The 16,453-nt window shown below is 60.5% G+C and overlaps 1 protein-coding gene across 1 annotated transcript in view; it reads left to right on the forward strand.

Moving 5' to 3' along the window:
* Positions 1 to 16,453, forward strand: part of LOC117643982 (nephrin-like) — a 68,998-nt gene that overhangs the window by 24,342 nt on the left and 28,203 nt on the right. The window contains exons 6-8 of the mRNA XM_034383168.1: positions 6,379 to 6,530; positions 15,489 to 15,633; positions 16,025 to 16,155. Of these exons, the coding sequence (XP_034239059.1) occupies positions 6,379 to 6,530; positions 15,489 to 15,633; positions 16,025 to 16,155 (428 nt within the window). The remainder of the gene's footprint in view (positions 1 to 6,378; positions 6,531 to 15,488; positions 15,634 to 16,024; positions 16,156 to 16,453) is intronic.

Genomic DNA, 16,453 nt, shown 5'->3' on the forward strand with positions numbered 1-16,453 from the left:
CAGCGAAGGAACACTGAGGGCGGCGCGGTCCCGGCCTGCCCCGGCCTGCTTCCAGCCTAGCCCCAGCCTTTGCCCCCGGCCTGCCCCCGGCCTGCCCCCGGCCGCCCCCGGCCTGCCCCCGGCCCGCCCCCGGCCTGCCCCCGGCCTGCCCCCGGCCCGCCCCCGGCCTGCCCCCGGCCCGCCCCCGGCCGCCCCGGCCGCCCCCGGCCTGCCCCCGGCCTGCCCCGGCCTGCCCCGGCCGCCCCGGCCTGCCCCCGGCCTGCCCCCAGCCCTCGCACCTCCACGTCGACCTGAACTGGACCGGCCGGTGGAGCGTTACACCCGTAGCTCCGCGTAGCGCCCGCATAGCTCTTCCTAAATGACCGAAATAATTAACATTTATTCCAACTTTAATCGCCCGAGCCGCGCCCTTACAAATCCTCATTAAGGCCGTGTTATTACCTGCAGGTGCTAATGCATCTATTTGAAGGGCCTGCCCTTGCCGCGCCTGGCCTGGCCTGGCCCGCCTTGGGCCTTGCCGGCCGGCACCTTCGTCGCTCTGTCTCTGTCGCACTCATGGGGCCCTCCGTAAGGGTGCGAGAGAGACAGAGCGACGAACCGCTCTTCGGAATCGCTCGGCCGCCTTGCCAGCCTCCGTGCGAGGCACTGTGGATTGCCCTTAAGTGCTTTATAATTCTTCTCGTCAGCGCGCGCGGGGCGGGGCGGGGCGCCAATGCCTGTGGAATGTTTAATCCATTTTCTTCGAACGCGATGCGGCCAGAGGCCGCTAAGGAGTGATAAAATGTGGCCGGAGAGAAGACTGCGAGGTGAGGCGCGAACCGAAACGTAGGCCCACTTTGTCTTTCGAGATCTCGTTCGAGATCCACAGGCAAAAGCGGCATCGCCAAGCACGCAGTTTAACGGGAGGTGTTGAATCTGTAAGCAGCCTCGCGTATAGTTCACCTGCCTGACCTCACTGTGCCGCTGGTCAAAAAATCGAGACAGAAGTATTTTCGCGGTTGCCTGTCCCTCTCTGTCATCTACTGGGGGCCCTCGCTGTGCGCTTGGCGTTGTGCGGGGCGTGCTGGTGAGTAGGTTAGGAGCGCGCTGCTGCCAATATAAGCCTTTGGAGGCGGGGTCGTCCGAAGCCGAGGAGCTCGTTAGACTCCGGGTAGACTCTGCCACGCACTGGCCGAGGGCGACGGGTAGGGGAGGGGTGGGGTGGGCAGGGCGGGGCGCGCTTAGCTGTATACTTCGATATATCGAAGCCAAAAGCGATAATTAAGCCCCGCGCTGAAGGCTGCTGAGGGCGGATGCGCTACCTGCACGCCACTTTAAGAGGATGCAGGGTGCTGCCTGGGCGATGCTGCGCCGGGCAGGCCGGGCAGGCCGGGCAGGCCGGCACCGTGTTGTTGAGGATGTTGTGGTCGCACTTCGCCTCGGGATGGGGTGGCCGTGGGGCGCCCGGGGCCAGTGCTCTCATTTCCAAAGCCACGGGGGCGGGCAGGCGGGCAGGCAGGCAGGCTGGCAGACTGCTGCGCTCCGCACCCTGAGGGCCGGGCGGGCCTGGCGCTTCTTGGCACTCAGGCGGCTGCCAGGCATTATTGGCACACGTCCGCACTACACTGCCGTGGCGGGGCCGCGGCCCTGGCCGCCTCTGGCCCTCCTTCCGTCAGGCCTGCTCCCATTCCCTCTGATTTCCTTGTCCTCGCCTTCCTCCCCTCTTTTTCCATTATTGCGACATTTGCGTGCACCTCATATTTTGCTTGTCAGGACGCAACTCGGAAGCCGTTTCCGCTGCTTTATCGTTCGCCGACTTGTTCATTAGCCGTGCATTGCTGCATCGTCGGGTCAACAGCCTCACTTCCCGACGGAGAGAGAGAGAGAGAGAGAGAGAGAGAGAGAGAGAGAGAGAGAGAGAGAGAGAGAGAGAGAGAGAGAGAAGCACCCCGCAGGCTGATGCGGCGAAAGTCGCTTTCCTCGCTCTGTCTCCCTCGCACCAATGGCGCGTTCCGTGCGTGCGAGAGAGACAGCGTTCGAAGGCAGCCCGCTGCGCGGCGTGATGGCTCCGATGACGCGGCCCTGCTCCTCCGCCGGCCACTGCAAACTAATCCCTCGGCAAGCGTGACTGCGTGAAAATTTCAATGAGGCTTTCGAGACAATAATGATAATTCGGTTGCGCTGCGCCGCGCCGCCCTTGCCGGCCTTATGCTGCTCCATTATTCATCCCAAACACCCATTATTAGTTTGCAAACTTTGCCCGGCGCGTGTGGAAGGCCGGAGCCTGGATGGCCCGGAAGGCCCTGGAAGGCCCTGGCAGGGGTGCACCTGGACGGGAGGCCGCACCTGGCTGCCAGCCCCGGCGGGGCGGCGAGGCGCAGCAGCCGGCTGCCAGCACTGACTGACCGGCCGCCTGATGCATCGGACTCCGTTGTCGCGGAGGAAGCCGAGACGAACGATTAGACGGCGGCGATGCACGCGGCAGTGCCCCTGCAGACTGATTCCGACAGTCCTTTTCGTCGCTCTGCCTCCCTCGCACTCATGGGGCGTTCCGTATCGGCGCGAGAGAGACGAGGAATTCTTTCTTCGCGGAATCAGACGCCAGAAACGAAACGAACGGAGAGAAAATAGCGCGTCGCTCACTCACTCAAAGAGCGCCTGCGAGATGCGGGGTAGGCACGCCCGCCGAACGGCCAAGCGCGCGGACTGCAGCCTCGCCAGGCGCTCCCACGCAACACTCTCCTTTTTATGCGCGCGCTTCCTTGTGGGAGAGAGAGAGAGAGAGAGAGAGAGAGAGAGAGAGAGAGAGAGCGCTCCAATGTGTAGGTGTGGGTGAGTGTGCGTGCGTGTATTTGTCTTTTCCCTGTTTTTAATTCAAACTGCCCCGTGCGTGCTGCATGAACGCCGCCGTGGCGGGGGGCGGCGGGGCCTTGCACGCCACGTCCTCGTCGGCGTCGGCCTCGTCCGGGGGATGTTTCAGGTGGAATCACAGATAACACGGCTCAGCCGGTGTTCGTCCGCACGCACGCGCAGCGACACGCGGCTGCACACACACACACACACACACACACGCACACACACACACACTCACGCGCACACACACACACACACACGCACACAAGCACGCGGCGGCGACCGAGCGAAATGGAGCGCGGATTGAGTTACTTTGAGCCCCTTTTGTTGCGTGCCTGCGTGTGCGTGCATGCGTTGACCCACATAATAGTCAATGCGCGCCATACATCATGGCGAGGGCAAGCCAGGCACTCTGGCGTGCCAGCGCCGCCCCGCCCCGCCCCGCCTCGTCTTGTTCACACGCCGCGTTTCGCGCTGGAGCGAAGCAGCTCCTCCCATTCTGCTTTGCATTCCCCGCCGAGCCCTTCGCAGATTTTTTTTCTGCATGTCGTTTTTTTTCTTCTTCTCTCGGCAGCCCTCTCTTTCGCCTAGCCGCGCTGTCATCTGAATATTTTTTTTTTACTTGTTCTCCCCATGCGTGCGCCGCGCCTTCCCCCTCCCCGTCTTCTCATTTTCTTGGATCGCCGTGATCGTCGAGTTAGAGAGTCCTCTGCACAGGATTGCAGGGTGGACAGTTTGGGGATGGCAGCCCAAGTGCATTCGGAACGACTGGGATTTGTTGAAGTCGCGTCGCGCTGCAGACTGATTCCCAGAGTCGCTTTCGTCGCCCTGTCTCTCTCGCAGCCATACAGTGGATGGCATTTTCATGAAAGGTCAAGGGCGACAGCAATGTCATCAACTGATTTGGTGGAAACTTGGCCTTCAAATTGTCATCAAAAGTGTCAATCAAAATTTCTACTTTCCGCCAAGATGTGGACTTTCTGCCCTTGCCACCAACCGCGCTGTGTCGCAGAGATTTTCTGCCCTCGGCTCGCCTTGGCCCAATTTCTTTATGCTCCTTGACGCCGAGCTGTGCGTCCCATAGGTATGCGCATTTTGGATGGCGGGGCGGGGCGGCTGAGGGGAAAAGCAGAAGGGGAGAGGGTGGGGGGGAGGGAGGGAGGGAGGGAGGGAGGGAGGGAGGGAGGGAGGGGGGGGGAGGAGGACGGCGTCGACGAGGCCCGCCATGCATACTGTTGATTTCCATTCCGAGTCTTGAGCAAGAATTGAATGTCGTACGTCGTACACTCGTGCAGCGAGGGACGGCGCGATTTAACAAGGTCGGCGGGCGGGAGGACGCGGGCGGCCGACGGCGGAGGGAGAGGAGAGCCCGGGTCTCAGATCCAAGCAAGACGACGCACTGTAACACCTTGAGCGGCACCGCGCCGCCGCCGCCTCCGCCGCGCCGCCCCGCAGATCATTGTAGTCGGATTAATTAATTCAGTAATTAATTCAGCAAAGTGAAGTTAGCGGGGGCCTGATAGTGTCGGGACGACTTTTCATTCAATGTTGGGCCCCGCGCCGGCGCACTCGGCTTCCCGGAACAGCCATTAGTGGCAGCACTGGAAGGGGGAGGGGGAGGGGGATGGAAAACCCATCGCAGGGCGCGCTACGTCATGTGAACATTCCCACTCCCTACCCCCCCCCCCCCCCCCCCCGGTGGATCTCATTGTGAGTGTCCCCTCGAAGGGAACACTGAAGCGAGGCAGCGGCGCGACACACCTCCACCTGGCGCCTCCCCTCCTTCCTTCCCCCTCCTCCTCCCCCATTCGCTTGCGTTATTGAAATCCAAGTTTTGATGAGAAAGTTGCTTTCGACAGTGGCGTGGTGGCCGTGCGCCACAGTGCGGTGGCGTCTGTGCAACACTCCGCGCTTCGACTGCATCAAAGCGGAAGCGGCGACGGTGTGGTTCCCGTCACGACTCATCCGCTCATTATTTTACAGTATTTTATTTTTCATGCCCGAATAACGGGTATCAGATACGTATTTATTATAAGTATTTTGTTTGGGTCCGCGGATTTCTCGCCTCCCGTTGGAATGTGTTATTGCCACCCGTGTCACATGCACACGCAGACACGCGTATTTGTGACCACGCGCGCGCTTACGTGGGTACACGTTTGTGTGTATAGGTGTGATTGTGTGAGTATGTGTGAGTGAGTAAGCGTGTGCGTGTGTGTGTGTGCGTGTGTCTGTGTGTGGGGGAAGGGGTTAGGGGAGAGCTGAGCCAAGCGTGGCGCTCTTTTCTATCGCTCGTGAAAAAATGTAGACAGAGAAATATTACTCTGGGCGTGTATGTGTGTTCGCACGCTTGCCACGTGTGCACGTGTGTGAGTGCGGAGCGATATCGTGCGTGACTCCGTATGCCGGCTGCTGAGCGCGCCGAGGCGGTGCACGAGGTGAGGTCTTGATGTAAAAAGAGAGAAAAAAATAATGAAAAAACTGGGGTAAAAGCAGGAAAAGAAAAAATTTAAAAATGCAAAAAGAGTTGGTGGGGGGGAGAAGAAGATGGGGGTTAGCAGCGTGAACATATGTGTGTGAATTTGAGGTGGCTGTGTTTCACGCCATGGACGGCGCTGCTCGCCATTTGCTGGGCGATGCAAAGCAGTAGCCCCCTAACCACCACCACCACCGAGCCGCTGCCCCTCATATCATTTGAATCGTTGTAAAGTTGCCACGCATAATTCGTAACCCGCTTCCTGTTAAATTTAGTTGAGGTGTTTTGTTTTTTTGCGTGTTTTTAAATATATCTTTGACCAAAACCACAGCTTTTTTCCCCCAACTCGTCCCTTCCGACGCAAATAGTGGTGCGGTCTCTGTTAGGTAGACCGAGCTTTTCGCTGCGAAAAAAAAATCCCCTTGGGTTCTTGCAAGTCTAAACAAAATGGCCGGCGGAGAGGGGAGCGCGGATAATGCTGCTGTTCTTTCTATTATCCACGGAAGTGACCCTCGCGCCACGCCAAGGTCCACCCCGCCCCGCCCCGCCCCGCCCCGCCTCACCCCGGAGCGCGCCATTTAAATTGCAGAGCCACCTTGTCCTCTTTCGTCTTAAAGGAATCATCGAACCACCAGGCAGGCAGCCCGTCCGCGCATTTGCATACCTCAGGCGTTTACGAATCAGCGGGCCATTGTTCCAGTTCCTCCTCGTAATGCAAAGCGCTCTCGTAAATTAGCGGACGGCCGTCCGACTGCCCCAGAGGCTGCCCCAGAGGCTGCCCCCAGCCCGTCAAACGAGCGACGATTCGCGAAGGGGAAAAAAAATGGAGGTCCGGACGCGTTTTGAGCTCTGCGGTCCTTAGAACGGGCCCGAATTGAACGCATGATGGTTCTACTGGATTGCATTTCACTGTGGCAAAAAGCCACGGAAAATTCTGAAAGCAGCTTGTGGTTATTCTCCGTAGCCCCCTTGTCAATATTCTCCGTCGGACCGCCTCCACCGGTCTGCTGGCCCACTGTGTGGCGTTTGTGTCGCCGAGTTGCTAACGTCGTCGCTCTCTCTCCCTGTTGCAGTGCGACCGCTGTCCGTCCGGCTGCTCGGGGAAAACAGGCCGTTTAGCGCCGAGAAGAGCTACGAGGTGTCCTGTGAGGTGGTGGGGGCGCGGCCCTCGCCGCAGATCTCCTGGTGGAAGGGCAACACGCAGCTCAAGAACAACAAGGAAGTGGTGAGTACACTGCGAAGAAGGATCAGTACGGGCAATGCACAAAACGTGGGGTACGAAAAAAGTACGTACCTCCCCTGGTTGTAAACTGAAATACATATCCAGGTGAAAAGTTGACCTGCATGTTCCGTACTTTTTCTGCACTTTTTTTCTCTATCTCTAAACGTTTTACGCGTACGTCGAGTTTTACTTCGAATCACGGTCTGCCTGGTGAAGTCTTTTAGACGCGTCTCCATCCTACTTCGTTACTCGCCAAGAGTGCTTTCCGTGCGTGTGACCTTCTCCCGACTGCCCGTCCAGTCAGAGCGAGGAGTGGAGCCTCTTTTCCAGCACTCCAGCCGAAACGGCGTGGCCACTGTCAGGCGAAGAGTCGCTCTGTCTCTCTCGCGCCCCGGCGAGACGCTCCACGCGCGCGACAGAGACAGCGACGAGTCTTCGGAAGCGGCCGCTGCTAAATTACTCGAGGTGCGCGAGCGCTTAGATAGAACAGGCTGATTCTGCGCGCAGAGCGCTTTGTCTCTCTCGCACCCATGGGACGTGCCGGAGGGGTGCGAGAGAGACGGGGACACACGACAGGCAAACGGCATGCGAAACGATGATGGCACCTGAACGGCCCGGCCGAATCGGGGCGCCCCCCCCCCCTCCCCGGGACGGCACTAGTCGTAAGCACCTTAAGCCGGCCGTTAAGCGCGTTTAAGTCGGACTTAAACAAAGTAAGCCAATGCGGGTGTGGAAGGTAATTTGAAGCGGCCCGCCCGGCGATGGTGTGCCTCGCTGCCCTTGAAGTCGCCCAGCGCGCGCGCTCCAGAGTGTATTACATCGGGGTGGTTGAGAAACATGACATTCAAATCGTATTTCCCGACCAATTCTTATTTGCGCGGCCACGGCTTGCCCCCAGTGTTGTCTCGTTCTTTGAGAGAACGGCGGAATATTTTCCCCCGCCGTTCCGTTACCGAAAAACTACCTGACGGCATCGGATATTGCGAATGAGCGCAGCGTTCCCCCCTCCCACTCAAACAAAAAGGGCGCGTTTTTTTTTTCGCGTGGAGCTGATTGAACTTTTAAATACAGAAATGTTTGCCGGTGCCCCGAGGGGGCTCCTCGTATACAATGAGACTTCAGTGCGCCTATAGACGGTCAGGAGCAACTAGCTAAAGAGCCCAGCTGTCCACCCCTTCTAAATGGAATAAGGAAAGTGTGCTGGGAAGAAAGGCACTGGAAACACACACAAGCACCCACACAGCCACACACAGACAGACAGACACAGACACACACACACACACCTACACACACACACACACACACAACACACACACACACACACACACACGGCCGCGCACGGTGGGGTGTGACAGCAGTGAGAGTGTTGGCAGGGCCTGGCAGGGCCTGGCAGGGCCTCGGGGGCACTTTGCCGCCCTCTTGAACGGGACCCATTCCCGGTCGCCGCGGCCCTCGCTCCCCTCGCCGTCCTCAAGGAAAAGACTGTTCAAATATTTATCTGCGCCGCAGAATGAGCTCCGCCCCGCCCCGCCCCGCCCCGCCCAGCCGGCGCTGCTGCCGGCCACTTTCATGTACTTCATGCCGCCTTGAAACCGAAGCTGCTGCAGCTCCGCCTGCAGTCACCAAGAAGGGCGGGGCGGGGCGGGGCGGGGGGGGGGGGGGCGGGGCGGGGCGGGGCGGGGCGGGGCGGGGCGCGCAGGTATACCACACCGTCGGATTCACGCTCCGGGTGGCGCGCCGGTTGTCTCGTCAGTCAACACTCCGGCGTGGTGTTGCTGGTTTCCTGAGCAGCGCGTAGGCCACGCTTGCTTGGTCGCGAGGCGCACTGTTCAATCCACAACAACGTCGTGACCTCGTCGACGGCCAAACTTGCGTCCTCCAGGTGGGTTTCAAACTGAGCGAAAAGAAGTACCTTTTGGGCTCTGCAGCTCTGAGAAAGGAGGGCCTCGATCGAACGCGTGATGGTTCCAACGGGTTGCTCTTGGTACAGTACGAGGAATCTATTAGTACCATCCTTTGCGCTCTGTTTGGGACCGTGGGGCGTCCATGGGCATGTGTCCGCCAGAAAAGTGGTCCTGGCTCGCTCTCTGCGCTGCGGTCGCAGACTGATTCCTCTGAGTGTCGGTCCGTCTCTGTCGCACTCATGGGGCGTTCGAGTGCGAGAGAGACAGAGCGTCGGGGCCGGTGCCAGCTGGCGCTGCGTGGCGCGACCTGCGGCCTGGCCGGGCCTGGCCGACGCAAACGCCAACGCGGCTCGGTCATCTTCCCCGGTCAACGCGCGGCGCGGTGCGGCGCAGCGGGGTTCACTCATTAGAGTCCCTTTGGCCCCGCGTTGAAACCAGTGGCGCCCCGCCCCGCCCCGCCCCGCCCAACCTCGAGCAGCTAAATATTGACGAACCGCGCTGATTGGCCACCCCGCCCTGCCCTGGTTTGCAGTGCTGCTGCTGCGCTTTCCTAGTCCTGCAGACTGATTCCGAGAGTCGTTTTCGTCGCTCTGTCTCTCTCGCACTCGTGAGGCGTCCCGTGTCGGTGCGGGAGAGACGGAGCGACGAAAACGACTCTCGGATTCAGTCTGCAGTGGATCTGCCGGTCTGGTCCCCGCCACCGCAAGCCACGGCCGCTGACCACGGCGCCACGCCGGAGTCATGGCGCCGCCACGAAAAAGGACTACATTGCCACCGCCCAGCCGCGCCGGCCCCATGCCGACATCATTTTCCGACGCGGTCGCGCCGCGCCTGATCAAAGCGAAGTGTCCGCGGGGGTAGCGACTTGGGTAATCCAGTTGCCCGCAAATTGGTGCACTCGCGTCGCGGTCGGGTCGCTCCATACACAACAGTACGCGTGCCGGTGGACGAATTCTATCTAATTTTGGGTTTCCTTAGCCAAATCCCGATATTTTCGGGGCGAGATATAGCGTAGGTGCATGCCTGGTCAGTGCTTTTCCACCTCGAGTTGTCCACGATCCGGATTACCAGAAATTTTGAGGTAATCCGTTGGTAATCTGGGGTAATCCGGTGGTCATCCAGCGAAATAAGGATCATACTGGAAAATAAAGGCTATTTAACCCGGAGGTAATCGGCGGGCACTTCGGCGGTATAATCCGGAATCCAGCCGACATGAAATTTACTATTCGTTTCCCCCTCGAAAGAGCCGCAACCGCGTCGGCCGCGTCCCTTTCATTTTGTCCTAAATTGGCTCGTGTGTGTGTGTGTGTGTGTGTGTGTGTGTGTGTGTGTGTGTGTGTGTGTGTGTGTGTGTGGCGAGGTGCGGCGCATCACCGCGGTCGCAGGGGAGAGAGTTTGCCAGCGGTCCTCGCCATCGAGGGGTGCTTCAAAAGCTCTCCCCGACGCGGGCTTTTGACTTTTCAGCACGCTGCCGCTCTGCCGCTCCGCGTCGAGAGGCCGCCGAGGCCGCCGAGGCCGGGAAGATGGCTGCTTGGCGGCCGAGCACGAGGGGAGGGGTGGGTGGAGGACGGGAAGCGCGTCCTTTTCACCTTCACTGTTAATTTCATGCCCGGTGATTAAAGCGGGAACGAGTCCTCTCGGATCGCTCCGAAGGACCGCTCCGAAGGACCGCTCCGAAGGACCGCCCCGCCGGGGATCCCCCGGGATTACTCGCCGGATGTGGCGTGCTGAGGGGAACGGGAAGCAGGCGAGGAGTCGCCATGATTAGTTGACGAGTCCTAAGCAGCGGACGACACCGCCGCCGTCCTATCGGCTTCGTCGCCCCCGTTCACCTTCCACTCCACCGGAAAAACAAAATGCGCCACGCTGCGGTTGTTTCTCGTAGTGGACTGCGACTGCCCTGTGTTCCACGAACCGCGCCGTTTGAACGTCTTTGCACGGGAGCGCCGAGGGGACATAAAGGCACAATGTGCCCGCCCCGCCTCGCCCCGCTCCGCCCCGCCTCGCCCCGCCTCGCCCCGCCTCGCCCCGCCTCGCCTCGCCCCGCCCCACGCCCCCACGCCTTGCCGCTTGCTGCTGTATTTTTCATGTCCTCATTGTAAGGCATTGTGACGCGGCGCCGCCCCGCCGACACGTCGCAAACAAGCAGCCAGCCAGAAAAAGACAAGTCGAAGACAAGGTGTTGAACGGGAATGCCATCAGCGGAATGGGCCAAGGCCGTGGAGCAGGCCGCGGGGTGGAACGCGCGCTTTCCTTGACGTCGAAGAGGTGAGCAGGCTTCCGGGGACGACGGCGGCGGCGTCCTTGAAGGCGTCCTCGTCGGCGTCTTCGTCGGCTTCCTCGGCGGCGTCCTCGACGGCGTCCTCGGTGGCGTCCTCCTGGTCGGCGTAGTCCTCGACGGCGTCCTCGCTGTATTGGCGTAGTCCTCATCGGCGTCCTCGGTGCCCCGCGGCGCCCTCCACGTCCTCGGCGCCCCGCAGCCGCGCCGTTAATTAATCTCCTGAGCTATCGAGTTCGGTTCCCCGAAAGGTACCGACCTCCTCGTGACGTAGCGGTGCGCGGCGGTGTTGGAGGAGCTCAGCGCAGTCAAGCACACCGCCGGGTGGTCCCGCGGGACGGCGGGGTGGGGCGGCGCGGGGATATTGGTCGGGGGTAGTTCTGCCTGGCGGAAAAGGGCAAAAGGGGAGGGGGAAGGGGGAAAGGGGGGGGAGTCGTAAGAAATAACGGCCTCGTGATTCCGCTATTATTCCTCACAAGGATTTGCAGTAATTGCTGCACTGATGGACGCGAGTGTGGTCGCCGTTGTTATGTTTCGCCACTCGAAAAGAGGTTCTGGCGGCGGCGATTCGTCGAGACGATCGAACGCGAGCCTAAGAAAATTAATGGCAGCACACGAAACAGAGGCATCTTAGCTATTTTTCAGCAAGCCGGACTTTCTTAGTTGAAATCTCCTCAGGCTTGCAGAAATTTGTTGAAAACAAAAACCATAGCATTTTGCTGCCAAGTGCCTCGGTACTTTTCTTTTCCTTTTCTTATAAGCAACGTACTAGTGTGGTTCGTTGTCAAAGACTTTCCCGCTACAGGAGGGAGGAAAATGACGACGCACTTTGACCATTAATAAGCCGATTCTCGTCAGGGAGAGGCAGTAGTGGAAAAAGGTACGAGAAAAGTAAAAAAGTGCACAACAAATTTAACTTTCATTCTGCCCCCGCCCCCTTCCTCTTCTTTCGCGAGCCACTGCACCGCCGGCAAGATCCACTCATTGAATTACTCGGCGCTAATAAGGTAAGCGCTCCACGGTGATTCTTTCGCTTGCCCCCGTTTTCCCGTTTTTGTTGCAATTTCGCCGGATCGCTGATTTCTGCTTTCTGCCGCTCGTATTCTCGGGATGCTCTTGTTTTTCCGCGTCTCGGGACGGCACTGGGCGGCATGGCTGTCCGCCGCGCCTGTCACCCCCCCCCCCCCCGGCCCGGCAACAGACGGAAACAGACGAAAGAGCAATATGCGAGTGCATTGGTTGAGCAGCCACTGCCGGGATGGAATTAGACAGTTGCGTTTCAATCTGGAAGAAGGAGCGAGGGACTTTGCCTCACAAGGTTCCCGCGATGACGCCAGGGGGCGCGTGTGCTAATGGAAGCGAGGGAGGGGGTGGACTCCCCGCAGCGTCTTCTCTCTCTCTCTCTCTCTCTCTCTCTCTCTCTCTCTCTCTCTCTCTCTCTCTCTCTCTCTCTCTCCCCTTGCGGCCCTAACGGCACGCCACTGGAGAGACAAGCGACGAGACCGCTGTTCGCCATCAGCCCGCTGAGAGCGGTGCGCTGCCAAACTCGCGCGCTTGCCTGTCGCTGGGAGATCCGCCGATACGCCGCCAGTGCGCGGCGCCTCTGCACGTCACCCCACAGGGCCGCCACCCTCAACACTTCGGCACCCGTCGCAGCCGAGCTGGCCGAGCGGCGGACGCGAAAGGGCGCAAGCCGCAGTCGTTGTTGGTTTCGACGGGGGTTCGCGTCGTTGACGTGTCGACCCTTTCTCGACACGTGAAATTAGTTGGACTCGATTGTGGCAGCCGCGGTGTGTGGCCGCCGTCCCTTGCGGCGACCCTTGTCGTCGACCCTTGCCGTCGACCCTTGTCGTCGACCCTTGCCGTCGACCCTTGCCGTCGACTTGCCGTCGACCCTTGCTTTCGAATCTTGCCGTCGACCCTTGCCGTCGACCCTTGCCGTCGACCCTTGCCGCGACCCTTGCCGTCGACCCTTGCCGTCGACCCTTGCCGTCGACCCTTGCCGCCGACTTGGCGGCCGACCCTGGGCGGTGGGCGTCTGCACCTCCGCGGCTCCTCCCCGCGCCTGGCTTGGCGTGGCCTCTGGGCCTGGCAGAGCTTGCAGGCCTTGCAGGTCGCCCGGGGCGTTGACCCCTGAATAAGTCAACAATCAATCAATGCGGCGGGAAAGCGACCCCGGGGACGGCGGCGAAGACCGTGGCGAAGGCGACACCGAAGGCTGGCACGGCAGGGCGTTATTGAATATCTGACAAAAACAATCCAGCGGCAGGCAGGGGGATGGGGAGGCGGGGGAAGGGGCATTTTAAATATTCGAACCGATCGGCTGTGTAAAGCAACAGGCCAGGGTGTGATTGGCTCGCCGCGTCTAACCCGTCCAACCCCAAACCGGAAGCGCGCCGTCGTTTCCATAATGGCGGGCTAATTATGGTTTAATATCCCGAGATGACTTTCACTGAAAAACGATTAGACGTTCTGTTTTCCTGTTTGTTTATGTTTTCGGCGGGTTATTCAGCGCGTCGCCTCGACGCGGGCTGCGCGCCAGTGACTTGCTCTTTCGCTTCTCTCTCTCCCTCCGCCACACGCGGCGTAGAGGCCCGGGCCCTCGAACAACACAAAACTTGCGAGATTGCCTTCTATGCAAAGTTTCCAACAAGGCTCCCATCACGGAAGCCTCTCGATCTGTCCACAGAAGTGCCGCGTGCACTCGTCCGCGCGCGCTCCGTTTGCAATATCCATGCAGTACGGTTCGGCACAGTCGCTCTGTCTCTCTCGCACCCTACGATGCGACTTTTTGAGACGGTCGGCCAGGTCAGCTCGAGCGACCCGCACGCTTCGGTTAGGGTGCGAGAGAGACAGAGCGACGAAAGCACTGCTCGGAATCACTGCTGGTCCCCGTTGGGGCGCGGCTCGGGCGCGGCGGCGCGGCCTGAGGCGAGGAGGCTCGGGACGGTTCAATAAACCGTGTCTCGTCGTGAGCACCTCGCCTTTGCAAAGCCCCCAAATCCTCATTGAGAAGTAAGTGTCAAAGTCTGAAACCTCGACCCCTCTCGTCCCTCTCGTCTCTCGTGCCGGCCCGAGCCACACGCGGGCGTCACTCATTGCCCCCAATTATGCTAAGGCATGCCCTGTGAGGCCGTGCCACGCCCTGCCACGCCCTGCCACGCCCTGCCACGCCCTGCCACGCCCTGCCACGCCCTGCCACGCCCTGCCACGCCCTGCCACGCCCTGCCACGCCCTTCACCCTCTCTGCTCTTCCGTCCGCCTGCCCGGAGCCCTTCCCTCCGGCCCTGAATCTGTCCCTGCAGTTCCGCAACAAAACTCCATTCAGGCTGCGCCTCGCTCGGCCTCGCCTTCTCGGGCCTGCAGGGCGCCGACCCGACAGTGGACTCTCTTTATTTTTATTCACACTTTGCGTTCGAAATCCCCTCAACTTGTTCTTTTATCTCCCGTTGCTCCGGCCGGCCGAACGCGACAAAACAATCTACTCAAGGAGAATTATTATTTGTCAAGCCCTTGCTCACCCCGCCAGGCCAGGCCTTCGTCGGCCAAAGGGGCCGGCCGGAGTGGCCCTGGTGGCCCTGGTGGCCCTGAGGGGACTCATTCTCCGAATCCAATCTTCGCCTTCTGTTTGAAGTAATGCATTTATGGCCATCAGGGCTGCTCAAAGCCCCGGCTTTGTCCGTCGTGTCAAGAAATTTCCATTTCCGGACTGGCCCCTGCGGGCGGGCGGCGGGCCTCTGCCCGGGCCTCGTCCCTGGCCGCTGCAGCCGAGGCAAGGCAAGGCAAGGCCGAGACGGAGGTAAAAGCAGCACGCTGCACAGTGGGCCAGAAGACCGGCGGAGGCGGCCAAAACTCCAGACGCGTTTTGAGCTGCAGATTCGTTAAATGGGACTCGAACCGAACGTGTGACCCCACCAATGGTTTGCTCTCCGAACGAGGAATCCATTGGTGGTGTCACAGTCCGGTTCGAGTCTCATTTAGTGACTCTGGAGCTCGAAACGCGTCGAGAATTTTGGCCGCCTCCACCGGTCTTCTGGCCCACTGTGCGCTGCCAGAGAAACGGTTTTCATAAGGCGCCGTACTCCTTTCGTCGTTTCCGGGAATATGGGTCCGTAATTGTCGGCTCGTGGATTGGCCACTCCGTGTACTCCGTGAAACGCAGCGCTAACAAGTTTGGAGTGTTGCTGCCGGTGTCCTTGCGTGTCCTTGGGGCAGCGCTAGTGGGTCTCGCCGAGGCGGCGCCAAGGGACCCGCACTGGGCACGTTTCGAGGCCCGACCCGACGCCGAGGCGGCCGTGTGGTAATGGGGACAGGCCGCCCTTTGAGGAAAAATCTACATCGATCTACATCACATGTGTTTGATTCGTGACCTATTCAAGGACTCGCGATCCGTCCCCCAGGCCGATCCCGAACAGTGCTGTGGTCGCTCTGTCTTTCTCGCGCCCCTAGGGACCGCGCCGTGAGTGCGAGAGAGGCGGGGCATTGTTTGGAATCGGCCTGTGTGGCCCACTGTAAGGCCGCCTCGCGGCGTCTGTGGAAAACGCTCCATCTACCCGCCAGCCCCGCCAGCAGACTGATTCCGAGAGCCGTTTTCGTCGCTCCGTCTCTCTCGCCCCTATACGGGACACCCCGTGAGTACGAGAGAGACAGAGCGACGAATCAGTCTGCAGCAGGCCGGGCCAGGCCCAGCAGGCAGCCCTGGCGCTCCGAATAGCGCCGCCGGAGATAAGCCTGTCGATACACACGTCGTGTTAAGGCGCCACTGTGGCTCTGTTGCAGACGTCGCAGGACCAGAACTCCACCATCAGCACGCTTCTGTACTCGCCCAAGGTCGACGACTCCGGCATGGTGCTGAGCTGCCGCGCCGAGAACCCCCGGCTGCCCAACTCGGCCCTCGTGGACAGCTGGACGCTCGACATCTACCGTGAGTACTACCTGCTGTATCTGAGCAAGCCGGTTCCGTCGCTCTGTCTCTCTCGCACGGCCAGGGGACGCCCCGTGAGTGCGAGAGAGACAAGCGACGTAAGCACCGCACAGTGTGCCAGAGACCGGTGCAGGCGGTGAAAGTCCCGGACGGCTTTCGAGCTCTGGAGTCGCTAAATGTGACTCGAACCGAACGTGTGACCCCACCAATGGATAGCTCTCCGACTGAGAAATCCATTGGTGGGGTCACACGTTCGGTTCGAGGCCTGTTTAGCGACTCTGGCGCTCAAAACGCGTCTAGAGTTTTGGCCGCCTGCGCCGATCTGGCCCACTGTGAGGGAGGCATCCCGCAGAAGGACAACGACGGTAACGGCGTCCATTGCCTGCCCCAGACGTGCCAGTGGTGACGCTGCAGCTCGGCCGGCCGCTCAACGCCAGCGCCATGACGGAGGGCGTGGACGTGTTCTTCGAGTGCCACATCAAGGCCAACCCCAGGATCTTCCGCGTCGGCTGGCGGCACGAGGTAAGTCACCGGCGTGCGGTCACCTTTCCCAAAAGTTCCGGTTCCCGATTCCGCGCTCGGCGTTCCGCCGCGCGCCGACTCCATATTCTCCGGGTGAAGACGTCCGCGATCATCTTCCAGGTCGCCGCGTCGCGGGCCAAGGCGCGGCGGGGCGGGGGGGGCGGGGCGGGGCGGGGCGGGGCGCAGAGCTGCAGCTGCTGCACCGCCTTGCCTTTACCGTCTCCGCTCCAGTTGTTTTACAGCTCTTTTTATAACAGCGGCCACATCAGCGCGACTGGGGCAGCGGGGCGCTGGCTTG

Source organism: Thrips palmi, unplaced genomic scaffold (genome assembly GCF_012932325.1).
Source record: "Thrips palmi isolate BJ-2018 unplaced genomic scaffold, TpBJ-2018v1 HiC_scaffold_17, whole genome shotgun sequence".
In the NCBI taxonomy this organism is placed as follows: domain Eukaryota; kingdom Metazoa; phylum Arthropoda; class Insecta; order Thysanoptera; family Thripidae; genus Thrips; species Thrips palmi.